At 49.4% G+C, this 26,176-nt stretch overlaps 11 protein-coding genes across 17 annotated transcripts; 5 read left to right on the top strand and 6 right to left on the bottom strand.

Moving 5' to 3' along the window:
- Window positions 1-62: 62 nt before the first annotated feature.
- Window positions 63-951, top strand: FVEG_04931 (hypothetical protein; the record flags this gene model as incomplete). Its single annotated transcript, XM_018892888.1, has 2 exons — window positions 63-719; window positions 778-951. 2 exons carry the CDS (start codon window positions 63-65, stop codon window positions 949-951), a joined length of 831 nt encoding a protein of 276 aa, XP_018749671.1.
- A 299-nt stretch (window positions 952-1,250) lies between these two features.
- Window positions 1,251-3,069, bottom strand: FVEG_04930 (RuvB-like helicase 2). Its single transcript, XM_018892887.1, has 3 exons — window positions 2,935-3,069; window positions 2,649-2,875; window positions 1,251-2,598 (listed from the first exon to the last, which is right to left on the bottom strand). The coding sequence occupies exons 1-3, from the start codon at window positions 2,941-2,943 to the stop codon at window positions 1,413-1,415; spliced, it is 1,422 nt and encodes a 473-aa protein (XP_018749670.1). The 5' UTR covers window positions 2,944-3,069; the 3' UTR covers window positions 1,251-1,412.
- Window positions 3,070-3,707: 638 nt separating this feature from the next.
- FVEG_04929 (hypothetical protein) lies at window positions 3,708-7,506 on the top strand. Of its 4 annotated transcripts, none has more exons than XM_018892885.1 (3): window positions 3,708-3,938; window positions 4,036-4,603; window positions 4,664-7,480. In XM_018892885.1, exons 2-3 carry the CDS (start codon window positions 4,375-4,377, stop codon window positions 7,147-7,149), a joined length of 2,715 nt encoding a protein of 904 aa, XP_018749668.1. In that variant the 5' UTR covers window positions 3,708-3,938; window positions 4,036-4,374; the 3' UTR covers window positions 7,150-7,480. The 4 variants fall into 4 exon arrangements, with proteins under 4 accessions (XP_018749668.1, XP_018749667.1, XP_018749669.1 ...); XM_018892886.1 differs by having other exon boundaries at window positions 3,717-3,802; window positions 4,664-7,506; XM_018892884.1 differs by having other exon boundaries at window positions 3,708-4,603; window positions 4,664-7,506.
- A 765-nt stretch (window positions 7,507-8,271) lies between these two features.
- FVEG_04928 (hypothetical protein) lies at window positions 8,272-12,231 on the top strand. 2 transcript variants are annotated; one of them, XM_018892881.1, is made up of 3 exons: window positions 8,272-9,430; window positions 9,501-11,339; window positions 11,414-12,114. In XM_018892881.1, exons 1-3 carry the CDS (start codon window positions 8,925-8,927, stop codon window positions 11,454-11,456), a joined length of 2,388 nt encoding a protein of 795 aa, XP_018749664.1. In that variant the 5' UTR covers window positions 8,272-8,924; the 3' UTR covers window positions 11,457-12,114. The 2 variants fall into 2 exon arrangements, with proteins under 2 accessions (XP_018749664.1, XP_018749665.1); XM_018892882.1 differs by having other exon boundaries at window positions 9,501-12,231.
- FVEG_04927 (glyceraldehyde-3-phosphate dehydrogenase) lies at window positions 11,543-14,892 on the bottom strand. Of its 3 annotated transcripts, XM_018892880.1 has the most exons (3): window positions 14,740-14,892; window positions 13,897-14,054; window positions 11,543-13,560 (listed from the first exon to the last, which is right to left on the bottom strand). In XM_018892880.1, the coding sequence occupies exons 2-3, from the start codon at window positions 14,023-14,025 to the stop codon at window positions 12,673-12,675; spliced, it is 1,017 nt and encodes a 338-aa protein (XP_018749663.1). In that variant the 5' UTR covers window positions 14,026-14,054; window positions 14,740-14,892; the 3' UTR covers window positions 11,543-12,672. The 3 variants fall into 3 exon arrangements, with proteins under 3 accessions (XP_018749663.1, XP_018749662.1, XP_018749661.1); XM_018892879.1 differs by having other exon boundaries at window positions 11,569-13,560; window positions 13,897-14,762; XM_018892878.1 differs by having other exon boundaries at window positions 12,423-14,054; window positions 14,740-14,872.
- Window positions 14,893-14,897: 5 nt separating this feature from the next.
- Window positions 14,898-20,029, bottom strand: FVEG_04926 (hypothetical protein). The gene is made up of 2 exons (XM_018892877.1): window positions 15,306-20,029; window positions 14,898-15,159 (listed from the first exon to the last, which is right to left on the bottom strand). Exon 1 carries the CDS (start codon window positions 19,821-19,823, stop codon window positions 18,417-18,419), a length of 1,407 nt encoding a protein of 468 aa, XP_018749660.1. The 5' UTR covers window positions 19,824-20,029; the 3' UTR covers window positions 14,898-15,159; window positions 15,306-18,416.
- Window positions 15,447-20,179, top strand: FVEG_15571 (hypothetical protein). The gene has a single exon (XM_018904731.1). It carries the CDS (start codon window positions 17,415-17,417, stop codon window positions 17,862-17,864), a length of 450 nt encoding a protein of 149 aa, XP_018749659.1. The 5' UTR covers window positions 15,447-17,414; the 3' UTR covers window positions 17,865-20,179.
- Window positions 20,180-20,271: 92 nt separating this feature from the next.
- On the top strand, window positions 20,272-22,915 carry FVEG_04925 (hypothetical protein). The gene is made up of 3 exons (XM_018892876.1): window positions 20,272-20,584; window positions 20,635-20,958; window positions 21,010-22,915. The coding sequence occupies exons 1-3, from the start codon at window positions 20,582-20,584 to the stop codon at window positions 21,823-21,825; spliced, it is 1,143 nt and encodes a 380-aa protein (XP_018749658.1). The 5' UTR covers window positions 20,272-20,581; the 3' UTR covers window positions 21,826-22,915.
- On the bottom strand, window positions 22,767-23,424 carry FVEG_04924 (hypothetical protein; the record flags this gene model as incomplete). The annotated part of the gene is made up of 3 exons (XM_018892875.1): window positions 22,767-22,830; window positions 22,882-23,151; window positions 23,264-23,424. 3 exons carry the CDS (start codon window positions 23,422-23,424, stop codon window positions 22,767-22,769), a joined length of 495 nt encoding a protein of 164 aa, XP_018749657.1.
- A 932-nt stretch (window positions 23,425-24,356) lies between these two features.
- On the bottom strand, window positions 24,357-24,972 carry FVEG_04923 (hypothetical protein; the record flags this gene model as incomplete). The annotated part of the gene is made up of 3 exons (XM_018892874.1): window positions 24,357-24,396; window positions 24,451-24,714; window positions 24,785-24,972. 3 exons carry the CDS (start codon window positions 24,970-24,972, stop codon window positions 24,357-24,359), a joined length of 492 nt encoding a protein of 163 aa, XP_018749656.1.
- Window positions 24,973-25,169: 197 nt separating this feature from the next.
- On the bottom strand, window positions 25,170-26,062 carry FVEG_15570 (hypothetical protein; the record flags this gene model as incomplete). The annotated part of the gene is made up of 2 exons (XM_018904730.1): window positions 25,170-25,712; window positions 25,901-26,062. The coding sequence occupies 2 exons, from the start codon at window positions 26,060-26,062 to the stop codon at window positions 25,170-25,172; spliced, it is 705 nt and encodes a 234-aa protein (XP_018749655.1).
- Between the last annotated feature and the right edge of the window lie 114 nt (window positions 26,063-26,176).

The following is a 26,176-nucleotide window of genomic DNA, read 5'->3' as shown; positions in this document are numbered from 1 at the left end:
GTTTGTCAACTACAGAACATACCTATCTTGACGCAAGCTCTATATCAGGGCGCTTCACGAACATGCAGTTCTCGATTTCTCTTCTCAGTGGCCTCGCCCTCTTGAGTTCCAGCTCTGCCTCAACTACTACTAGGCCTGAAGACCATGTTCCTTACTACTCTCGGGATACTGAGCCCACTTGTATAACTCCAGGCATCGTCCCCACCATCACGGGCTCTCAGATCCGCAACGTTGGAGTTGTTCTATTCCAGGCTCTCGACATGATCGATGTCTTCGGTCCTCTAGATCCTCTCCAGATCCTCTCGCTCAGTGTCCAACAACTCAACCTTCACCTCATCGCTGAGACGCTTGAACCTGTTAGCACAGCCCCGTTGGGTATGAACAAGTTCAACTCGAGCTTCTTCCCAACGATCCCCCCTACCAATACATTCAACGACGACCTGGATCTTGATCTTCTCATTGTTCCTGGTGGCCCTGGCGCGAGGAACCCGAGTCTCAAGGCTGTCACGGATTACATTGCAAAGATGTATCCCAAGGTCAAGATATTGATGACCATCTGCACTGGCGCCGGCGTTGCAGCTAGGTCGGGTGTCTTGGATGAGCATTTAGCAACGACTAACAAGAATGCATGGGCGACTATCAAGGAGATGGGTCCTAGAGTGAACTGGGTATCTCCCGCTCGTTATGTCATCGATGGCAAAGTCTGGTCTTCTTCAGGTGTAAGTCGTTGATCACCTCCCGAATCGGTCGATGTTCCTAATCCGATACTCTTCTTAGGTCACTTCTGGACTGGATCTCATATTTGCCTTTATCAGTACTTTCTGGGGTGCAGAACAGTCCGAACGTATTGCTAGTATTGTTGAGCATGTTCCTCGTATTGCGACTGATGACCCCTTCTCGAAGCACTTTAATATTACGCCCACTGATGCTCAGCCCTGCCCAAAGATTTGAAAGGGGCTCCAGGCCGTGAATAATATTGGGAGAGGGGTGATGTTTGTGGCATGACTTCAGGTATATAGTTTTGTTTTTTTAGAAACCGCTCCTATTAGGCTTGTTACTGGTATCACACACTCAGCTACAAGCCTCATGTTATCTTCAATTATATATTCGAAGCCCAATTGCAAGATATAGTAATCGCAGCAGAAACTTCGTATCTCAGGACTTCTCACTGCTCACCACAAGATCTGAATTCAACTACGCATCTGGAGATATCCTCTCTGAAACGAGATGTCATCACTGGTGCGCTAGGAGTAGAGAGAGAGTAAAACTAATTTTTAGAGTGCTGTTTGAAGATTTTTGTATTATCCCATTCTACGCCCAAATCACTATGATACAGATGTCCATCTCACTTCATGTCTACCATCTTCACAACCCAATACCCTTTTAACGCCAGGCTGTGATCGCCATTATAATTAACTAAGATCCATTTTCTCATCGCCATTGCTGGCCGCTCCGCCTACTGCGAAGTCGACTGCACCTGTGTTGCCGATCAGGCGCTTCTCTGACTCAGCCACGAACTTGACGCTGCGGGCGGGATCATAGAAGAGCTGGAAGCTGCGTTGCACATCACCGACTTCGACTTGCTTGGCTTTTCTCTTGGCAGAAACAAGTTGCGAGGTGCTGATGAGGTTACTGGCGTATCGGAGACCTGCCTCCTGACCGATCTTTGTGAGAAGGGCGAGAGCGTCGGGATGCACATCGATCTCCTCTTCTTGGGCTCGGATGGACAGGATCTGCTTGATCTCCTCAGGGTTGTATGCGTGTGTGTTGATAATAACGACTCGGTCCAAGAAGTCAAGAGGCAGTCCGTGAGGGCTGCGGTAGTCAGTGCCGCGGATGCGGGAGTTGCCTCGGTTGCTGGCCATGATGACCACAGGAGCAAGGTCGTCCTCGAGAGCTCGGTTGATGTACGAAAAGCACTCGATATCGAGCATATGCACTTCATCAATGAACAAGACGCCAGGAACAATCTCGGCCTTGCCCTCTTCCTTCCACTCGCCGACCTTTGTGTTAATCTGGTCTCGGATCTCGCTGCGGATCTCGCCAGTATCGCCGGAGAAGAGCGCAAGGAAGCCCTGGGTTCTTGAGTTGATTACATCGATCTCGTGTAGTGTGACGGTGTGAACAACCTCCTTGCGCTTTTGGAGCTCTCCATCGGGGCACTGGAGGAACTTGGTATCGACACCCATGGCATCATAGTCGCGAGATCGGGCATACGATCGGCCGAGTTTGGTGATCTTTCCAGAAGACTTGTCTATCGAGATAATATCGCCTGCCATAACGCGTTCCTTGGTCATGGCGTCGATCATCTTGCTACCCATATCGTAGACTGCCTCCATGTCGGTGGTCTTGATGGTTAGCTTTCCCTGCTTTGCGCTCCCAGTAACGCTGCGGTCGATCTGAATCTCAACAACTTCTCCCTCCATGATTTCGCTCTCCTCCTTTATCCGGACACCGATGGACTTTCGGAAGGCTTGGGTGAGGGCTTCGGTCTTGGACATTTCGAGCGAAAAGATTTCTGATGAGGCAAGTGTTGTGAAAGGAACATCGGGGCCTAGAGACTGAGCCATACCCATAGCGATGGCAGTCTTTCCTGTGCTTCATATGTGTCAATACGCGCAGCACGATAATGGCGATTGGAAGCATACCTAGGAGGTCCAGCAATGAGAACGGCACGGCCAGCAATTTTTCCATCCTTGATCATCTGCAAGATGACAGCAGCGGCCTTTCGCGCCTTCTCCTGCCCAACGAGACCTTGAGAAGCAGCTCGAGGCTCAAGGGTTGTCGCATCCACACCAAGGCCTCGAATGTGGGAGTGTGCTGCGATCAGGTTCAAGCCTCGAAGGTCTTTGGACTCTGACACGGTCATCACAGGCTGTGGAAATGTACTGTTAGCGATTGGTTGCGCGCAAGGTATGAGCAGATTCTACTTACAGCAGCCATATTGTCGCGTGTTATGCGCGAGTGTAATGTAAGCGATCGTTATGGAATTGAGTTGTTGTAAGGCAAAGGCTTTGATGAAGAAAGCTTGAAGAGCAGGACTAGGAGCTAGATCGCGACAGCTGCACGGCACGAGCCTACGCATAACTTTCGAGTAAAAATTGTTAGTACGCGGCTATCGCTTAGCGCTTGAGCAAGACAGTCGGCGCTTAGCGCCATGTGCTGGGTGTGCACCGCCACACTAGTGATTCACTCTTGTGAAATCAATCCATGTGACTCCACAACTCGATACGGCGCTACATGAGGTGGACGTGATTACACGCGAGTACCTAGGTACCTGAGACTGAGAGAGCCATTCGGCTCGAGCTGCTGGAGCAACTAACCCAACAAGGTTATACATCCAAATATCATCTCCTCGAGTCCGTACCTAAGGTAGGCTTCCACTAGGAGTCAGGTGGATAAGTCATCTAATATACAATTATTTGCAGATGCTAAATACATTATCAAGATAACTTGCCCCTATGCCGTCCTCGTTTTATGCTGTCCTCTCCCGTATGACGAGAATAGAGGATGCTTCCCCTCCACTTGATAGAGACTAAAATCATTAGTGTCAATTATCTGGGCAAGCACCTATCATCGGACCAACCGCTATTCTTTCTTAGATGAGTCTAGACTCTGATCGCTTAGGCCGTGATTCAGCGAGGATTAGGGGTCTATTATATTTAGCAACTGAGCTGCCCCATAAGCTACCTATTTGATGAAATTCAACTGCAACCACCTACCTATATCATATGATGATAATCCACACGAACTGAACTCCACACTGCGTAGCCCTGGTCCAGTTGTAACGGATACCTTATTAGTTAGTTTGGTCCTTTTCTCAGATCTTTTCTCGGTTTTTCTTTCTCTTCATGACCCGGCTAACTACCTTACCTCAACATCCGTGCTCCCGCTCTTGTGTCGCCTCTTCTCTCTTCTTCTATCCTCGTTCGTTCAATGTACACGCTTCGCTTTGCTTTTCCTCTCCTTCCCCTCTCGCACTCCTTTTGTTCTTTCTGCAACCCGAGGCTCTCTAACTCTCCTTTGTTTTCTTAGCAGGCGTTGCCGCACTCTCTCTAGGTACTCACACACCCAACCGATTCATCGACGCGATTGCCTCCCGCCGTACTCAACTATTTGTCCGATCACCACCCAACTCAGTACCTATTTGGCCTTGTGTCCCACTGGTACAAGGTGTTACCTACTTAGCGCAGTCCTTATTCGGTCCCCTTAATTCATCCGGTCGCATACGGTCCTCATCGATACCTTCTCGCCCTCCTCCCTGGGCCACTTTCGATCCGCAACCAACGGCGCGCACGGCATTTGTCCTTTCTTCAACACTTTATTCATCATTTCGACGGATGCTCAAGGCTCCATTTCACTACCGGAGCCGCAATGGCTGGTAGAGACGATCGATACGGTCGCCGACCAGCCGGTAGCTCCCCCTCAGAGTTATTCCCCGACCGCCTCTCAAGCCGCCGAGATGAATCGTCTCATTCCAGAGATGCAGACTATGATCGGGGGAGGAGCGGTGGGAAGGGGGAAGCATTGCCTTACAGTAAATATAGCAAACCACCCCCGGAAAGATCTTATTCCAGGAGGTCAACGAATGCTAGTGATCGCGGTAAGAGCCCAGGTCTTGAGAAAGTACATGACCAGAGTATCGCTGACATACACCATTTAGGTTCAATATCGACCGCTACAGCCGAGCCACGCGCCACGAGACTCGAAGGCCTGCCACATGTAATAGACCTGCTCGGCCATGCAGCCTATCTACGCATGCAGCACAACCAAGCTGATAGCAAGCTTAAGAAAATATTGCATGACTGGAAAAGGTCGACTACTAAAAATTCTGATTATCCGTCTGTTGACGAGTTGCAACGTCAGACTACCCAAAAATGCGAGACCGAAAAGAACCATTTTAAGCAAAAACTCAAAGAGTTGCACCCAATGCTTTATGATACTTTCGATTCATTGTTGAAGCAATACGTGCAAGATCAGGTTTCCATAGGATCCAACACCCAAGAAGGAGCAATCTCTTCTCCGACAAAGTTCCAGAACTCCCCATCAGAGCTGCAACAATCACTGGAACCCCACCAGCCAACGAAGGCGTGGATGGAAGATTACTTACAGACTGAGCTGAACAGGTTTAAAAACTCTTTAGCAGTCGCTCAGGGGCCAGATAATAGCGAGATCCAGAAACTGGTCGACAGCCTTGAGTTCGAGAAGAAGAAAACCCAACTTCTGGAAAATAAAGTCGAAGAAGGCCGACAGCAACACCAATTATTGGAGGAGAAGCTCAGCCGGCTCGAGCAGAAGCTCGATGGCGTCAGCACCACAACGGAAGAAAGGATAGCCGCCAACAAAGGCCAGCCTGCTACCCCTACAACGTCTTCTGAGCATAACCAGCTCAAGACAACAGTTGAAATGCAGGGACGCACCATAAACTTTATCAGAAGTCAGTCTGATCCGGCAAAGATACAGAAGCTCCAGCAAGACACAGAAAACCTTGCAGACAGGCTTGCGAAAGGCATTAAGGCTGTCAAGTCGCTCCATGAGCAGAATTCTGCTCTCATTGAAAAGCAGGGAGAAAAGCATAAATCCTTAGAACACGACATATCATCCTTACAAACTGCCTCTCGGAATCAGGATGTCAAGCAAAAATCCCTAGCAAAGGACATAACATTGCTGCGAAGCACATCTGATAACCAGGGCGCAAAGCAAGCTTCTTTAGAAAAGGAAATGCTGTCCTTGCAAAAAACCTCTGAAAGTCAAGGGGCAAAACAAATGTCCTTTGAAAAAGATATTTCGCTTTTACAATGCACATGTCAAAGCCAGGGAGAACAGCAAAAGACCATAGATGGTGTCGTTTCTGGCATAAAATCAGCTGTAGAGAGTCTCTCACAAAAAGGGGAATCTTTAGCTGAAGCTATCACTTCTCTGCGATCATCCGTGGAACAAATACAAGAGACCCAGGGGTCTCAGGAGGCGCGCCTGTCGACGCTTACCTCTCTAAAGCCTCTGACCAAGCAAGTTAAAGAACAGCAAAAGAAGGCCAACATTCTGCAGCAGAGCGTCGACACTCTACAGGCCAGTGCCGCCGACTGGTCATTGCAAGACTTCCAAGACCTCAAGGCAAAAGTCCAGGGGTACCCGCCTGCAGGTGAAATTCGACAGCTTCTTGTTGAATTCCCCTCTCTTGTGGACACCAAGCGGCTGCTTGCCAAATACCCGCCTCATGGTGATCTCGAGCGGTTACTTAAAGAAATGCCCCCTCCTGGTGACATAAAGCGTCTCCTGGGTGAAAGTCCATCTCCTGCGGATATAAAACGCCGTCTTGAAGAACTACCACCGAGTGGGGAGCTTAACCAACTAGTTAGAGATTTACCAAAGTTAAGGGAATTCATGTCGGAAGTCACTGCACGGTCTTCCAAACACTCTACGCCCACACCTACTCCTGCATTCATGACGAAGGACATGACGTTGCAACTGATCACTCCCAAGATGGATAGACTGGAAGATGCATTAAAACGTCGTTGTACGGAGATGATCCAGATATCCTCTGGGTTAGTTGCCGAGACTGTTGACCAGGCAAATGCCCGTACATTGAAGTCAGAGGAAGCTATCCAGGCACTTGATGGACGTGTTACAGGTTTGAAACGAAGCGTGAATGAGAACAAGAAGGAATTCGATGCGCATGTCACAACGTCGAGGCGAAATACGGATGAAACAAAGAAGTTGGGCCACCAAATCAAAGAGTTGGAGCGGTCCGTCGGCGAAGACAAAATAGAAATGTATGAGATGGAACACGACACAGCAAAACGCCTTGAGGAAGAGAGCACTGAACTTAAGTCATTGAAGGGTATGGTTGCTGTGATGACCCAGGATGTTGAAAAAGTGCGCAAGGACTCGAGGACTGGGATCGATGATATCCAGTTCCAGCTGGTCCAGATGACAGACTGGGCGAAGAACTTCAGCTCCAAGCAATGGCATGACAGTGTCGCTCAACAAATCGCTGCTTACGTGCCAGCTCAGTTTGCGAGACAATTGGATAGCCTGGCTACCAGGGTCAGCCATCTTGAGACCCGAAGTCACGATTCGCCAGAGGTCTCGAGCAAGAGACGCAAAGGAGCTAATGGTAGCCCTCTGGTTGTTAACGGCCACCATTGAGCAAAGACTTGGCTTAGAGGTGTTGTATGGAACATGTTGGTCAGTTGAACACTTTTGTCTGTATAACTGATTTCTCGTACGGGCTGGGCCTTGATTAGAGAAACAGGGTGTTACTTTTGGCATCAATTGAAATAGGTGGAGGAGAGAGGCAGCGGTGGCAAGGCAGCATTATACCCTTACGGATCCGGCGTTTTATGCATTGTTGTCAGGACAAAATATACCCATGATTTCACTTATAGTTTAATATCGGCTTTTGTGAACCTCAATGTCGCTCGCTATGTTAACAGGTATATCTTGAAATTGAATCTATATATTAAGATAAGTACCTACTATATACATTTTATAGATAAAGTATACATTTTACTGTTAAGATGTAATAAGGATAAAGCTGAATATAAGAAAAAAAAAACATCTTATATTATTAGATCTTGTTAGATAGATTATGAATATAATAAGTATTTATATAAAATGAAATTCTTCTTAATTTATTCTTGACTATACATCTTTAGCCACACTTTATATATACTCTGTAGGGTAATGTTAATTAATGCTTATCCTATAAGCGCCTGCAACTAGAAGAACAGGGCCCAGGAACAGGCCCATAGGTAACTAAGACATAAACAAAACTGCTTCAATATCAGCCACAAAAACCTAAAACATGAGGGGAGGGCATTAGAGCAGCCACAAATAGAAGGGGAGAATGAATCAAGTGCAGTCACCAGGTTTAAGAGCAGAATATGAAACTGTCAAGTGACGGACGGGACGGACGGGAATGAAGCCCACCTACTAACGTTACCTAGGCTAGGAGTTACTGCTGGATGGGAGGGAGGGATACATGTACAACAGAGTACCCTAAGGCAAGGCCTCGCTCTATTAAGGTAGGTAGGTACCCTTGATCCACTACGGATCGTCACTGCTAAGGTTGGTCGGGTGGTGCTTTCTTTTCCTGACTGCTGTCAACTGCCACATAACGTCAGTGAGATGAAGTATCTGTCACTGCAACTGCAACTGCAACTGCAACTGCGACTGTCACTGTCATTGTCTGGCCCTGCCTGACCTGAGGTGGGCGGGCTGTCACTGCCACTGCACTGGAAATCTCAAACATCCAATCCAATCCCGACTAAAACCAAGACCCCAACCAACTTTAGTAGGTAGATCCCGGCCTACTTTCACTGTCTTGGGTACGTCTTGTGCTTCTTAACATCAGCAACAAAGAAAGGGACAAGAAAAGATCATACCCTTCTAGCTTAACTCACTTATTTCTCTAATTCATGACCCGACTCTCGTTTCATTCGGCCCGATCAACATAATAAACATCACCACTCTCTTTGTCAACCAGATTCTCCGGGGCCTGGACAGAGCTTCTGGGCTCCGATCCACCGCCGCTTTGTTGTTTCGTCTCCAGCCAGCGCGCTAACACTCTCCAATCGTCCCTTATCGTGTGCGACTGGGTCACTTCCTATGCCTTGTCGCTCGGCATCAACCACCACCACTATCAGCCACCATCACACCGCGACAACCCTGCCAATCGGTCGTGAATGACGCATGATTTGAGCATCCTCCATTTCCAGGGACTCGCGCTTCTTTCAAGTCCTTTATCGCATTTGTGTCTCTCCTCTTGGTTTCCATCGTCGCGTTCTCGGCCTCCCTGCGTACCCCTCGCGCGCGTCACCTGCGATCGCCAAACCTCGTACCGTATCGCATCGCAACTGCACTGCACAGCATCGCACCACATCCCCGTCTTCGTCCTTCCGGCATGCTGACATCCATGAACAATGGAAGCCGCGGCGAAGACGGTTCAGCAGCTCACACAGCGCATCCTCCCCGAGAAACCACATCATCTCTCTTACTCCCCGGACTGGCGATATCACATCCCCGCCAGCGAATCCCGACAGAAGCATCCTGAGGAATGGGATAATACTCGCCTGCAATATTCGACTCTCGTGTCGGAAGCCGATCGCGGTGTTCTTCTTACTAGATCCTACTACGACATGCGTGTCGAGCCTCCTAAGCCTGTCCCTCGTGACGTGGGCATTCTCGCAAAAGGCGGCGAGAAGAAGAAGCTATCACTCAGTGACTACAAGAACAAAAAGACGTCTGGTGTAACCTCGGATGCCTCCACCCCAGAACCACCCAGCGCCAAAAAGCGCGACCTAGAGCGCACATCTGCAGAGCCAAGATCTGTACCCGAGATTAGGAAGCCCGATTCACAGCGACAAAAGGATCAGCTCCCCGAGACCAAATCACAAAAGTCCAGGGAACTTCCAGTTGTCGACATGAGGTAAGATGCGGCTTTGATTGTCCCATGATTGCCTGGGTGATCTGTCGCTCCCATACTGACTCTGCTTCAGGCTACCCCCTAAACCGCCCGCATCCCTTCCACCTCGTCCCGTATCACCAGACAGCAGGAAACGTGCATCGAACGTCGAAGATGACCACCGATCGCAAAAACGACACAGGCCGGACATGCCTCGCTCTCACGATGATCGATCGCGACCAGGCCGCGATGAACCCCCTCGCAGAAAGGATAGAGACTCTTTGGCACCGTCCGATATCCCACCAAGGGACAAGCCTACCAACTCTTCGTCGCTTCCCAATGGACGCAGTATCTTAAAGAGTACCAACGCCGCCACCCGCAATCCTTCTCCAGCTGGGCGCGCACGTGGTGATTCTGTCAATGGCGTTCGACCTGGCGCACCGGGGAGCACGAAGGGGACACCAAACAAGATAGATAATGTTTCGCGGTCGTCCGTGCCCCCGCTACTATCTCCTCTTCACTTAAACTGGGATAGCCAAAACTCAACGGACAAAGGCGACAGGAGACGGGTACGTGAGGATGCTGCGGATGCCACCAAAGCAGCGAAGCTGAAGAAGCTGGACCCACCCCCGGCATTGAAGACAAAGAACGATTCAATCAGAGAAAAATCCCCAATACGCTTGCCTGCGCTCCTATCCCCCACATTACCAAGCTCCCTGGAGGCTGAGCTATCGCGGAGAAAGGGTTCAACAAAAGCAACGGAGTCCAAGACCCAAGATGACCGAGACAAGGATGAACCACGTGAGAAGCGTTCCGAAGAAAGCCACAAGTCATCAACGGCGAGGAAAGCGCCTGTCGAGCATGAAGAAGAGGAGGACGGAGAGGGTGGAGAGGAGCAGGATGGAGATGCTCACAGTACTAAAGAAAAGAAACGGCTGATCGTTACTCTACGAATATCCAAGAGAATGCGGCAAACGTTGAAGCGTATCCTGGCCCTACCTTCTAAGCGCAGAGAGCGGTCTGAAAGTATGGAGGCGCCATCTATCAGCCAGGCGAAGAAGCGCCCCGCATCATCAGACAACACCGGCGATACAATAGCCGTCAAAAGACCTCGAATGCCTTCGGTTTCTGCGAGTCTCCCACCACCATCGACTCCTTCTAAAAAGGGTACAGCCATGTCCCGAGTCAGCTCCAGCAACTCGCAGGCTCATACCCCCGGCGACTCGTTCACCGTGACACCTGTACCTGTTGGGTCATCAGATCGGCCAACCACCAATGGCACAGATGCCGCCCGTGACAAGGCCGACCCGCGGGCCATTTTTGACAAACACACACGATTTTCCACCCTAGGTCGGCGACTGAAGCATGAAGGCGATGTCGCTAATCAACGGTTTAACAAGCTTTCGAGTAGTGGCGACAAACGAGGGGCCGATTCGAGTCGCAAACAATATTACGCACTCGCCGTGGAGAGCACAGTTGCATTCATGGCGAGCTTCTACCTTCTTAACGTCAGTCGAAATTTACAAAATAAACCATCTGATCCGGGCTCTTGGGCTAGCCTGATCAAGATGGTGGATTATCTAACGAACGAGACACGTCGTGACTCGCGGCGAAGCCAACCTATGTATGCTCTTATCTTGATTCTACAAGCCATCACTGTGGATGAATTTCTCAAGGCATCTGCCAACTATGAGAATATCTCTAAGGAGGAGCTTTTTGCACACCAGTCGACTCGTTATCGAAATTGGCCCGCGGTTCACACCATTTACGATGGCATAGGAAGCTCTCGTCTTCGAGCTGACATTGCGCCCTGGTCGACCGTCGAGGAAGTTTGCCAAGCGTCGATGCGTGTTGTTCGGCACTGGTGCCAGGAGGAGAACGTCCAGTGGTCACCGGAGTTTGATCCCAATGAAGCCAGCATTAGGGTTGCCCGGTAATGAAGCCATTCTCCCTTGTCGTGTCGTACAGGATCATCGAATAATCTTTTGGGCTGACGCTTATATCAAGATCGCTGACGAAAGAATGGATTCTGCGGATCCCACATTCATAAGTCATCGATAGGCCAAAACCGAAAAACTCACCATCAACCAGTGTAGTAGCATCTACAATAACACTGGGAGCGCGCCATAGAAGCCATGCAGTTGAAACGAAGCTCGAATTAAGCGAGATGATTTCGCATTGTGCACATCTCATGGAATGTGCTTATTACTGAACTCAAGGTCGAGTTTGCATATTGCCCCCTGACCTGCCACTCTGCCGAGGAGCGTGGCAAGGACCAATATTACCTATTTTGCTTGTACTATGATATCCCCGGGTCAAAACGGATAGCGTTCAATTTTCATCTCTTACGCCTCGGACGTCGCGAGTGAGGTCATGACATGACTTTTCTCACTTTTCTTTCTATTTATTGTACTCTACGGCTGGAATGGGGGTTGTTTTCCGAGAAAGACAACGGATAATGATATGAGGGAGTCAAAGGAGCATCTGGCGAAAAAGAAAAAGGGAACAGCAAAGGGTGTGTTTACAGGGAAATACCATTTCGTCGGGTGTGCATACACATACATTCATACATAAATGCGTGCATGCACCAGCATGGAACGAAAATAAAGGACTTGAACTCAATGGCTTGACGCATAGCCCTGATACTATCGAGATCGAAGCCAGAAAGAACCACATAAGCCAATGTTATGAAATATTCAGATTTTGCCATACGAGTTGCATGCCGCGGATGGGTTTCATCATACTGTAGTTACAGGAAATTCTAGCTCAGCTGACAGCGTTGATGAATTAGCAATCTAAGAAGAAAGAAAACTCAGGACCCGATCCTAGATAACCTAAGATTTAGGTAACTCGGCACAAACTGAGGATACCTTAGGATACCGTTTGCTAAGTTTATTTCAACGACCTATATCAAGGTCTGATGTCTTCTGGTTCCCCGAGAATCGCCAAGAGACCTAAATAGCTTGGTTTTGCAAGCTGGCCATGGGCAAAATTAATCACAGATGGAGATGAACGGTTTTCAAGAGGGATGGATCTATTTATTTATTTTTTCTGTCCACGGCTATACTAAGATCAATTGTCTAGTAGGGAACTGGAGCCGATGAGAACAAAGTCGTTGTCATCCCCTCCGACAATCTCCTCTAATTTTGGTATTTTTACTTCCTTTCATTTCCTTGCTTCATTAAAACACGCGGCAGATTGGCATCGTCATCATGTCGCGTCTGATTAGGTTTGGTTTTGCTTCCAGCCTCATGAGCGCTCTACGCTTACTTGGAGGCATCAACCTTGGCAACGTGGGCCAGGAGGTCGAGGACACGGCGGGAGTAACCCCACTCGTTGTCGTACCAGGAGACCAGCTTGACGAAGTTGTCGTTGAGAGAGATACCCGCCTTGGCATCGAAGATGGAGGAGTTGGTGTTGCCGTTGAGATCGGAAGAGACAACATCGTCCTCAGTGTAGGCCAGAACGCCCTTGAGGTCACCCTCAGAGGCCTCCTTGATGACCTTCTTGATCTGGTCGTAAGAAGCACCCTTCTCGAGGCGGACAGTAAGATCGACAACGGAAACGTTGGCGGTAGGGACACGCATGGACATGCCAGTGAGCTTGCCGTTGAGCTCAGGAATGACCTTGCCGACAGCCTTGGCGGCACCAGTGCTGGAGGGGATGATGTTCTGGGCAGCGCCACGGCCACCTCGCCAGTCCTTGGCGGAGGGACCATCGACGGTCTTCTGGGTAGCAGTGTAGGAGTGGACGGTGGTCATGAGACCCTCAACGATACCAAACTTATCGTTGATGACCTTGGCGAGGGGAGCCAGGCAGTTGGTGGTGCAAGAGGCGTTGGAGATGATGTCGGCAGAGCCGTCGTACTTGTTCTCGTTGACACCGACGACGTACATGGGAGCGTCGGCAGAGGGCGCAGAGATGATGACCTTCTTGGCACCACCAGTAAGATGAGCCTTGGCCTTGTCAATGGTGGTGAAGACACCAGTAGACTCGACGACGTAGTCGGCGCCGGTCTCGGACCACTTGATGTTGGCGGGGTCGCGCTCAGAGTAGAACTTGACAGTCTTGCCGTTGACGACAAGGTCGTTGCCATCGTTACCGACCTCACCCTTGAAGATACCGTGGGAAGAGTCGTACTTGAGCATGTAGACCTGCATAAGGGAGTTGAGGTTAGCTTGAGGCTCAAAGCTGAATGTGATATGGTATGGGACGTGGGGCAGTGAGGGGTAGCTTGGTGGGACATGAAGCATTGCTCGAGTGAGCTCTGCTCTCTGGTACCATGCCATGACACGAAGCTGGCGACAGCTCCCGGTGCCAGTCACATGACCCGGTACAATGCGTATTATGGACGATATCGTGCGGTGAGCTGCAAGCTCCAGCCGAATTACGACGCGGATTTAAAGAGTCGTGACAAAGCGATAAGCTCCCGAGGAGTGGGTTGTAGGGTTGTTTGTAGTATCGAACGAGCTCGCAGGGGATCTACTTACGGCGTAGTGAGGCTCAATGAAAGGATCGTTGACAGCAACAACCTCGATGTCGGGGTGCTCGACGGCGTTGCGGAAGACGATACGGCCGATACGACCGAAACCGTTGATGCCGACCTTGATGGGAGCCATTTTGATTATTGTAGAAGAAATGGTAGTTTCTGTTCAAGGCAAGAGAGTCAGATGAGATATCCTTAGGACGAAGATAGATGAAGTGAGATGGAGAGGAGAGAAGAGCTGAAGAGAAGGATGAGGTTGAGGTTGAGGTGAGAGAGAGGGGGTGGGGTAATTTATAACTGTATGACGACGAGAGGTTGAGTGGAACGGGAAGCTTTTTTTGCTGAGGAAGGTTGCCACAGCACATGGAGGGAAAGAGCAAGTAGACTAGAGATGGGGGTGGACTGGAATTGGAATTGGAACGTCGGCGCAAAGGAGGGGCAGGCCAAGCAGATGAGGCTAGAGAGAGGCAGAGAGACGAGAGACAGAAGGGTAGAGCTCTGAATTACAGAGCTCAATCCCCGAAAGAGTTCTCCCTCCAGTCTGTCTGTCTGTGTGTCTCGTCTGTTCCCCTCTATAGCAACACCAATGCCATGCCATGCCCGTGTCATCCATGCCAATCAATGCCAACCAATCCATCACCCGTATCGATTGACGTGTCGTCGTATCGTCTTCTCATTTATGTTGGATCGAATGCAGATATGATATGACATGACAATCTGCTTTGCTGGTGGAGAGGAAAGAAGAGAAATTGAGAGGCAAAGCAATGCATCATCGTGTTATGATACTGATGCGTGGTGATGGTGGTGATGGTGGAGGTGGAGGTGGAGGGGTAAATTGTTCACGTACCAAGAAGTTTGTAGTGGAAGTTGTTGCTATGAAGCTGAGGATGATGAGAATGAAAGGAAAGAGAAGAGAAGAGAAGAGCAGTAGGAGTGGGAGTAGAGGTACATATATGAATTTCCGGACATTGGATTGCCTTGCCTTGCCTTGCCTTGCCTTACCTTATTCACTCATCCTCCCTCTGCTCTCTCAGCAGAATATGCTCTATCCGTACCATTAGCAACCAACCCACTTTAGACCACCAACACCACATCATCAATCATCCCACGAACATACACCCCTGTTGCCTGGGGGGTACAGTACATACAGTAGACTACCCTACCAACCTAAGGTACCTAGTGTATCATAACAGCAGGGGCCAATGGAACATTCAATATCGGATGAGAGGGTGGGAGCTCTTTTTTTTTTTTTTCTCTCTCAGCCTCACTAGGTAACCTAACGTTAGCTCAGTCAGTCAAGGCCATCATGACCAATTCACAGCCTTGTTGCTGGGTATGACTCTACTTCTTAGTTAAGGCATTACATTCTTCTTTGGACTTACAAATCCAGATCCATAATACCAAGGTACCTACCTATAGATAGTCCTCTATCTCTAAGGTACTTGACGTCCTAGGCTCTGCCCTCAGCTTCATCATGTCTCAGACCCCGCCACTGACGAGAGCTTCGTGGTGGGGTGATGTCCTGAAAAGCTACCTCCCTGCAATATGCCCCTCCCTCTCAAAACCATGTATCTTTTCTGCTCTACCCCTCCATGGATGGATGCATGAGGTGCCACTCTCTGTTGATCCCATCGCTCGCCCGTAGCCCGTCCACGTCCACGTTCATCCTTGATATTTCTGTAGGTGCCGCCGAACAAGGCACCGCATTCTACCGTGCAACTCTCCGTGATGGAGAGGACAGACAGCAAATCCGATAGTTGATTATCCAAGGAATGCGTCACTTGTCGATCAGATCAGATGTTTTCACACAATCCCATCTCTCTCCGGAGCCTCCGGTTATAGTGGACATGAACGCCTCATCATCTTGGGCTACCTTTCCTTACTGTACGTACGATACGATGAGATCTGTAGGCTTTACGCCGCAAAGTTACAATGCAATCCCTGGCTCCCCTAGATATTTGCCGCCATATTATCCTATCCTATCCTATCCATTCTCACTCACTTTGCCAACCCATAATAATATGCTTCTATCTTTGATTTCATCGTTAACGGCTGCCGCCGCCGATGAATATGCACGTCCGTCGCTCGACATATTGAAGGCTCGGTTCGCCTTGTTCACCGATCACAAATGAGTCGTACGGTTCCGAGTCCTCGCTACCAGGTGATTATCGTATGAATCCAATCCTTTGTAAAGGTGTCTTGTTTCCATCTCGTCTTTCGATATGCCTATCTCCACGACGACAAATGTTTTTAATATCCTATTTACGTATCCAATGCTTTGCCCACTTATACCGGAGTCGCCTTAATTGAGCTAGAAGCTTCACCACTGAGACGGTGACACTGAATGGGGCTTAGTACCTGATCTTGGTTCGAATCTAGGTAGCTGCGGTTTTTTATGTACAGCTTGTGTTGCGTCTTTTACGCAATGTGGTGGGGCTGTACGTTCTCGGTCTTTGAGTCGCGGGGGCATTGACTCGATATCAACATGTAATAAACATGATATAATACTATTATAATAACAAGCTGTTGCAGCTCATCATATCAGTTATTCTAGTTCAAGGATGCAGTATTTTTACCAGCTTTAGCTAGACATGCCTGTCTCCAAAATCTAAGCAATGGGGTAGCCAATATTGACCTCGTACTATTTCACGCTACCCTGTTGTCCCTCACCTCTCTTTCGGTGAGGTAACAATTGTTGAGAGGTATCATGATGGAACAAAATCAGCTCAACTAATAGACTCACTCAATTCAGTTCAGCCCAGCTCAAACATGAACTCACCGAAAACAGGGTCTCTGTCGGCCCGTTGGTAGGCCACGAGCTTCCGCGGACCGACTGTATTCGCTTCTCCTTATGTTATCCTTCTCTACTACATCAGATCAGATCAGACCAGTCCATGCCATGGCATGCCGTCTGTAACGTCAATTCCATCGCCAAAACAAAATCCGCTTATCTGACATCGGGCCTTTGTCGAGACCCCTGGGTGTGTCCAGCATCTGTTTCCAATCACCAAAAATGGAGACCCTGAATCTGCCAGAGCCCTACCACATCGTGCCTACAATTCCTTAAAACCACGGACCCTTATGGTCTCATATTCGTCGATACTGACTGTCATTATGTACCTATCTATCTTGAAATCTCACCGAGATTCCTCACCTGAGATCGAACCTCTCCTGACCTGAGCCCACTGGGGCTTAACCAACCGAACCCCTGCCCTGTCTCTTCCTATCCTCCACCATGATCCTTGAGCGAATCCAGTGCTAATCTGACCTGGACCTGGACTAGCTACGTCCAGTACAGCACATCCAAACACACATACGGATACATATGCATTGCAATATCAGTTCATGATATCGATCCTCCTGGCATTACTTGAATCACCCAATACTACTGATAGTAGCAATGCCGAGATACCTTGATCGACATGATTTCAAGGCCAAGCCCACATAGGCTCTCATCATGTTACGTACAAAAACTCGTCGTCGAATAGATCCCGAACCCTTACAATTCACTTACATACTGAGATGCAACTTCTGACATACATCACTCCCGAACAATCCCTGCTCCTCCGATCTAGCCCGTTCGTCTCCGGGACTCAACCTCCTGCTCCCTCGGTGCTTGACGGTTCGGCTACGGCTGCCGCCCCGGCTCCCGCTCCACGTACCGGAGCATCACGGGATCACGGGCTTGGATCGGCTCAAGCCTCGCGTGCCAGGGCACATGGTAGGTTCCAACCTCGTCCGTCCCTCCGTATAACCCCATACAACCCCATCATTCTCCCCAGATGTCTCCATTATCTTACTCCATACTCCCTGCCCCGGCTTTTCAGCCTCTTTTTCGAGATCCCACTCGCCCGGCCTCACCCGTTCCCGGCGCACTTCGGGATCCCCAGGAACGACCTGCCACATTATGCCCTATCATGTCCATCTATCATGGGTCTTTCTAAACCTTTGATGGTCTTTTTTGGCATTTAGCTTCCCTCTTTCGTCATCTTCCCGCGGCGCCATCATGCACCATCATGATTCTCGACCATTGACCTTTATGGAAACATATCCCAGTCAGCGGCCAAGCCTCGTCGGACCTCATGATCACCACGCACTTCCTCCAGTCCATCTAATAAGATAACTTGATTTTCAATATTGTCTTCAGATCCGGAGCCACAGACCCGAAGCTAGCTGTGCCATGCAGTCTTTCCCGTGCAGGCTGTAAGTACTTGACGTGAAACGGGATCCACTCACCATCATGTCGTCGGGGGTTGAAACGCCCACTTACAGCCCGTTTTGTTCTTGGCCCTATACACATATGACTGGTTGTAAGAGCATCCATATACATACAAGAACATGAGCCAGCGGATGTCCATCTCCGGAACATGGGAAAGGCCGCTGCAGGTGCCCTTTTAAGCTGAGACTCGCTCGTTGCCAACCATTCTGCGATAGAGACAGGGGCCGGACCACACCAGATATCTGTTCAGCCCGCACTACCTTAAGTTTGTTTCTCGGCTGACATCCCATCCCGTTGTCATGCCCTCACTCAAAAGCATCGACATGTAAAGACCACTCGCGGCCCTCCTCAACCGCTCGGAACTCGACCGCGCCCTCTGGGAAGTACCCAGCATCCTTCCACGCCTTCATTGTGGCCCCGTCATATGGCCCTTGACTGCCGTTTCCATCGCGTCCATCTATCCATCGGAACTCCCACATTGTTCCCGGCTTCACCGCTGCCTGCTCATCCTGGTTTGTCTGCGAAGCTTCTGGTTCCACCCAGTCCTCTCCTGTCTCCTTACGATATGCTCGGACGAGGAGCTCTCTCTCTTGTTCGTAAATCTCCTCATGATCCCGGCTCAACAGCTTATCTGCAGCTTCTGTGATGGCATCAATTGATGCCTTGATCTTCTTTTGCTCCGCATCCTCAATGTTCTCACCGCCATCAACCTCCATGCCTTCAGCACCCTTGTTCATCTTCTTGAGCTTCCACTTCGGGATCCTTTTAGGTTTTGTTTGCTTTTTGCCGAGTCGGGCTAGAGCCTCGAGTGGCGTCTCAGCGCGCTCGAGATTGAGTATCAGAGTCTTGAGCAAATCTGACACGAGGACCTCGTCGTCCTCTAGGCGTTGCTTTCGTGCCTCAGCCTCGCGCTTCTCATGCGCCGCGGCTGCCTTTCTCATCTCCTTCTTACTGAGACCTTCCAACCAGTTGTCGTGCACGGCGTCAGGGTCGCCGCCTTTGCGAACGTAGTTGCCATCTTGGTCGAATTGACCCTCTTCCATTTCTTGCTTCAGGTTGAATGCTTCGACTTTGGGGGCGTTCTTCTTGAGACCTCCAGCCCCGACCTCTTCATCGATGCCCTCTTCTTGTATGGCTAGGTCTATATCTGCCTCGTCGTCGCTGCTTTCATCGTCGAGTCGGATGCCCCCCTTGTCTCTGCTGGTGTTCTCCACGCCTTCGATTTTATCCGCATCTAGGAACCGAACTTTGTCCTTCTTGCGACCATTCTTATCGAAGTCTCCCTCCTCGGGGATCTCTTTTTCCCCACCAGCATCGTCCGCAGCAAACATATCGTCGTCGTCATCATCATCATCACCAGCCGCAGTACCCGGTACTGCAGGGTCAGGATGGGTGGCGTCGTAATTGTCGAGCTGCTCAAGAATGTCGACTTTGCCTCGCTTGCGGTTCTCGGCGCGTGCATTGAAGGTTTCGTTATCTGAATCACTGTCATAACCGTCGAGGTTGACAGCTCCACGCTTCGTAGCTCCCGATACACCAATGACATCAGCATCGAGGATAGCATCTTCTTCACGCGCGTCAGGCGCAAGCGTGGAGGGATTTCGAACGTCAAACTTGACTCTCTTAGAATCGCCGCTGTCTTCGTTATGATGGGTACGCGCAAAGTTCTCGCCGTCGCGCTTCGGGCGCGCTGCCGAATATCGTGACGCCATGGCCACTATTGATTGGTTTGTTGAGTGCCAAGAGTATGAGGATTGGCAGGGTATTAGTCAAAGTGAGGATTGCTTAAATTGGGTATGGAAAGTGAAAAGATGAAGAAAGCTTGACGGAGCTTATATGTATGTTTAAGACTTCTGAGCATGGGTTCCAGAACTCGCTATTCTGGTTGGGGCAATCAGCTCCACCGAGTTGATGTTAGTTGACAGGTACCTGAACTTGGGAGGACATACAGTGCCTTGCAAAGTGCCTGTCTTAAGTAGGGACAATCGGCAGTACAATTAATAGCAATAGCAGGGCTTTAAATTCAGTATCACATGTTTTGAAAATTATCAGAGTTTTTGTTTTTGAGTTTGGAGTTAAATGTTTTAAAAACAAGTGAGGTGCCTTATTAAGCTATATAAATGGTATAACACTGTACTATCTACCCCGTAGTGTCCTTGCCCGAGTCCCTGACAAACCAAACTGCGTCATCAAGAGCTGCCACTGTAGCCTCCACGCGCCCCACGTTACTTGTGGCTTTGGATCTTCAACGAACATTGATGGAAGCTCATCCTGTAAACATTTCAACCTCGCAACTGTGAATCACCACCATCCTCCCTCCGACTACTTAAGACGCACGTTTCTTCTCAGAAGCGTAAGAAAACAGAGCATCTTTTCAAGGAAGCCGATTTACTTCTTGACCGCCTATATCTTCAAGTCCTGCACTCACGAGATCCCTAAAGCGACTGCGAACCAATAAACCATTGTCGCCATGGTAAGCCATCATGCCTCGTCTTATAACCCGGTTCGCTAAAGGACACACAGTATTCAGGCTTCGGCGGTGGGTTTGACCCCGCTAACCCCGACCACCTCTACAACATGGCCCGCCATGGACGACGTCCCATTGTGCAACGATTTGACGAGTACTATCGATGCTATCCTCTAGTCATGGCCCCCGGAGCTGAACGACCAGAACTCAACTACGGTTCCAAGATAATTCTGCCGCCGTCCGCTCTTGACAAGGTGTCGAAGCTTCATGTGCAGTGGCCTTTGCTCATGGAGTTGATCAACGGAGAGAAAGGCAAACATTCACATGCGGGTGTGCTAGAGTTCATTGCGGAGGAAGGCCGAGCATACATTCCTCAATGGGTATGGAGAGACGCTGTACTATTGAAAGGTCTTGTCACTAACACTCACTAGATGATGGAAACTCTTGGCATGGACGTTGGCGACATGATCCAGGTCCGCACCACATCATTGGAGCTGGCCAAGATGGTCAAGCTACAGCCTCAATCCGTCAACTTCCTTGAGATTAGTGATCCCAAGGCAGTGCTGGAGAAGGCTTTCCGCAATTTTGCCACCCTTACCAAGGGTGATGTCTTCAACTTCGCCTACAACGATGAAGTGTATGATGTGGCCGTTCTCGACGTCAAGCCCGAGACGGACAAGATGGGAGTCAGTATGATCGAGACCGACGTGTCAGTAGAATTCGCGCCCCCAGTCGGCTACGTCGAACCTGAGCGCCAGAGCGGAACCAGCACCCCAAGAAGCACACGAGGTGGTGTCCCTGCTGGAGGTCTGCTACACAATCAAGGAACCATGGCGCAAGCCATCAACTACAGCGCCATTGCTCCATCAGTGACAAGCAATGTGACTAATTTCCTCGGAGAGGGTCAAAAGCTTGCCAAGAAGGGCAGCAAGGCTCCAACACCCAAGCCGGCTACTCCGGTTCCTACGGTGGAGATTCCAGGAATGCCTAGGAGGCGTGATGGTGCTCCGGCAGCTCTCCGTCTGCCGCCTAACAAGCTTTTCTTCGGATACGAGATCAAGCCAGTCAAGACGGACGCCGATAAGGAAGAGGAGAAGGAGAACGCCAACAGGCCTCACTTTGCTGGCCAAGGCCAGACACTTCGAGGTGCCGTCAAGAGAAAGGGAGAAGGAGACGACAAGACCAAGGCCCCCGAGAAGAAGGGTACCAGCGAAGGAAACAGACTTGACGGCCGACGGCCACGATGAACAAGGACAATGCAATGAATTGGACTGGCGTTTGGGTGGTGGGGCAACGTAATTTAGAGCTTGGTTCGACTTATACTGGGCAGTCTGTCATTGTTTCCCGTGTGGGTGACTGATGTCATCACGAATGAATAAACATGAACACATGCAAGGTACGAGTCTCATGAAATCAGAGCCATGAAGTTACGCCTCAAGATGTTTGACTTTCAGCAAATGATTACTCGCTGTCCTTTTTCTTCTTCTCACTGAGAACCTCTTTTGGTCTCTATCTTCTGGCACTCACTCGCAGACGAGAAACAAAAAGTATTTGGCATGAAAGACGGAGACACTGAAAGCCATGCAGAACATGTCATCATATTGATACATGAATCGCGAGCCCCAAAGCATCCGCATGCGTATGACTATCTTACTGCCGTTCCAAAAATCAGCACGATGAATCAGAGACTACGCACATTCAAGATCTAGAAACAAGAAACGTTGGCATTGAATAGAGTCCATCATCCTTCATAAAGCAAAGTGGCTTTGTGTGGGACAAACGCGTGACATCTTATAAATCGAACTTCTAAAGCCTTCAGAAGGTGGCTGCAGACAGAATTGGCCTTCTCGATAGTTATGCAAACAGGAAATTACTGGATTTGGGAAAAGAGTGACTATGGGTGGACAGCTAATGAGCGTCGCTAAGGAAAAAGTCGCAATGAGGATTCTCCGTGAGAAGCTTTTGCAAGAAGCAGAAGATGACTGGCGTATCACATGGGAATTACCCGTGTACAGGTGAGGTGCGTAGTAGGAAATCAAAGTGAATTTCATGTTGCGAGAGCTATCAATCCAGCTCTCCGGGGCTGTAAATATCCCCTATTATCTCGCCCCCTATCAATAGCATCTAAAGCCTCGACATCACCAGCCCTTCAGATATCTGTCCTTTGATGATAGAGTTGCAGCAGTGTCTAAGCGCCGTCAACATTGGCAAGCCAGTTCTCAAACTTGGCTTCCTTCTCTGTAGGAGAAAGGCTATGAGAATATCAGTGACTGTATTAAGACATGTGTACCAGTCAAACATACCTGCCCCCAGGCTTGCCCTGGATACCAACGGGAGTCTTGAGATCCTCATCGTCGTCCTCGTTCTTGTGCTTCATCTTCTTATAGACAGGAGATCCGACCATTGTCTCTGCATCATCATCCTCCTCGTCCAAGTTCTCGATCTTCTTCTTAGAAGGAGTCGCTCGCTTACGGCGGACAGCAGCCTTCTTGGGTGTAGCAGTAGGAGTGCTGTTGGCAGGATCGCCATGTCGACCCTTGAAGTCGCGCATGATGGACTTGCTGAAATGCTGACTATTGCTGGTAAGTATCTGGCCGCGATGAATATGGCTATGCGATGGGAGGCACAAAGAACCTAAGGTAAGGACAATATGATAAAGATATGAGAAAGTATGGTGAGACTTACGAGATGGCATCCTTGGTAAAGGAATAACCAAGGGCTGCCATCGAGGCATGGACCTTTGGCCAGTTGAAGCGCATGCGCTCACCGTCCTGAGCCCCCATGATCACTGCGACGCACAGGTCACGCTCAGCGTTGGCGTCCCACTTCTTCTCAGAGGGAGGCATTGCGGAAGATGAGAGAATGTTTTGATGTAGAGTAAAGAATGTTGCCCTGGGGATGAGGGATGAAGGTGCAGTATGTAAGGAGAAGAGGAGTGGATGAAAAGTGTGGAGGGGAAAGATGGAAGAGTGGTGGATGGTAGAAAAAGGGTGATTCCGAGAAGCAAATGGAAAAACGTCAGAGGTTAGAAAAGCCTCAGTGAAAGAAAAGGAGAGATATCTTGGGGGATATAGCCTGCATGTGGCCGTACAACTGGTGGAAGCGCTTGATTCCTCTGCCTAGTAACCGAATGACCGACGACGCCAACACAGCCACGCAGTTGAGATCACTCTGATACTGATTTATCTAGAGAATTTCGAAACTGAAGTATCTACAAATAACGCATATACAGTAGAGTTCAAATTTGAAGCATCCCATGGCAATGGTCACGAGAATCGGAATCAAACATGGAGATTACTCAACAAGCATCGATTAGAAACAGTCTGTAGGTTTACCATATGCACTTGGCCAATATCGCAAAGCTGTTAGTGAATACCAGAGGAGACCTTGATAAATACTCAACAAAAGTGTAGAAGCGCAAGGGATGCTCGGGACATGTGCATCAACACTTCATGATATTACATTAGACTGCACAAAAAGGAGAAAAGGACGGATGGTATCTTTCAATTCATCGCAGAGACATGCTCGTAATATTGCCCTCAAATGGCAAATCTCTCATCGTAACATCCAAGGCACATGGAAACCATCCTAGCCTAGTTTTACCCCTATTTCTCTGCGATAGGCATGAGCCTGTTGATCACCACTCCAATGCTCATCATCCGTCGAAGACTCAACTTCCAAAGGACTTGAACGTGGGAGCTAGACTGTTAATCCGTTAGCTGAGAACATATGTGAAAAATATTTGGACATCAACTCACAAGAGAGAAGAAATTCGGACCTAGATCTCACCAACGGTGACCTCGTCCTCGGGCTCGGACCTATAAGATAGTTAGTAAGGAACCTGGAAGTTGATTTGGTGAATTTCAACGTACTTAGTACGCTTAGCGCCCTTGGGGGACATGAGTTCCTCCTCCACGTCGTCCGTCTCCATCTTCAGCTGCATCTTCTCATCCTCCAGATCCTCGTCCTCGTCGACGACGGAAGCGGACTTAGTGGCCTTGCGCTTGGAGGGGGTACGCTTAGCAGGCGTTTTGGTACCGCCAGCAGCGCGCTTGCGAGGAGTACCATTCTCGGAGCCACCAGAGTTCTGGATGGCGGTGGTGTCGCGGTTCTTGCGCAGCTTCTGGACGTGCTGGCTGTAAAGACAAACATGTTAGCTGCTGACCTTTGAAACTGTGCGTGCGCAAGAGACAGAAAGACAAGTACTTGATCGCGTCGTAGGAGTAGGAGTAGCCCTTGCTGCGCATCTTCGCGGCGACGTTGGTAAGGTCAGCCTTGTTGGGCTTGATCTCTTCGAGAAGAGCGAGGAGTAGATCCTCGTGCGAGGTCGCATCCCAGCCTCGAGTAGGCTTACCAGCACCAGCAGGAGCAGCAGGAGCAGCGCGGGGAGCCATGATGTTGATGATGGACGGTTTGATGAAGGGAAAGGGTTTATATGTGTGTTTGATTGTTTGTGTTTTTTGTTTGGGCAGAAAATTACTGATGCCAGATGTTAAATGAAGAGACAAGAAGAGATGAGAAGAGGTTTAGAGAAGAATTGTCTGAAATGTGTGGGAAGGGAGAAGGAGAAATGAAAGAGAGGATGAAGAGGTTAGAAGAGAGGGGAAGTTGAGATGAATGAAAGTGGGGGATGGGAAAACAACAGTGACCAATATACAACAGCAACAGCAAAAAGAAGCCAGAGCCAGAAATCGTACCGAAGAGCGCCCTCGGTGAAGGTGTAGCCCTTTTGCTGAAGATCACCCATGACGTTGCTCCAGTCTTCAGCACTTGGCTTGATGTGTTGAAAGAGACTGATGAGGATGTCTTCGTGGACGTTGGCATCCCACTGCATGACTTGACGTTTGGCCATGGTGACGACAATAGGGAAAGGATAGAGAAGGGGACTTTTGAAGATGTTGATGAAGAAGAAGAAGAAGAAGAAGAAGAAGAAGAAGAAGAAGAAGAAGAAGAAGAAGAAGAAGAAGAAGAAGAAGAAGAAGAAGAAGAAGAAGAAGAAGAAGAAGAAGAAGAAGAAGAAGAAGAAGAGGAAGAAGAACGCAGCTTGCTCAGTGTTGTTGAGAAGTTGAGGAGACGAGAAGACGAAGCAACAGAGGATGATCTCCCCCGCGAGGATATTTGTACTCACTGAGCCCTAAGGCTTAGAACAGAGGAGTGAAAAGTGAGGCCATGTTTGCACAAAAACTTGAATAGCCTCGCATAACCTCGAAGTGAATCAGAGTGAATCACTTCAAGAACAGCACAGCAAAAAGACAGCTCAACGATCAAAATCAAAGCAGAAACGCCAACAAGAGAGCAACAAAATGTTATCACCTACCGCACAGCGTCAAATGAAGTGGTATATCCGCGCCCCTTGATATACTCCTCAATAGACGACTTGACCGGAGGAGTCAACCCCCCGCTGACCTGAGCGCCAGTGTAGAGGCCAACAACGAGATCCAGGAGGAAGTCGGCGTTGTCCCAATCACTCGCTTTTCCGGGCATCTTCAAGATCGTTTGTCGTTGTTTGATTTGGTAGATTTGAAGTTGACGATGTGGATGGGAGTCCAGATGTCAGGGGTGATGATGGTGGGAAGAGAAGAAAGCTGGGCAGAACCG

Source organism: Fusarium verticillioides, chromosome 4, assembly GCF_000149555.1.
Source record: "Fusarium verticillioides 7600 chromosome 4, whole genome shotgun sequence".
NCBI classification, from domain to species: domain Eukaryota; kingdom Fungi; phylum Ascomycota; class Sordariomycetes; order Hypocreales; family Nectriaceae; genus Fusarium; species Fusarium verticillioides.
This window is presented reverse-complemented; position numbering and strand designations above follow the sequence as displayed.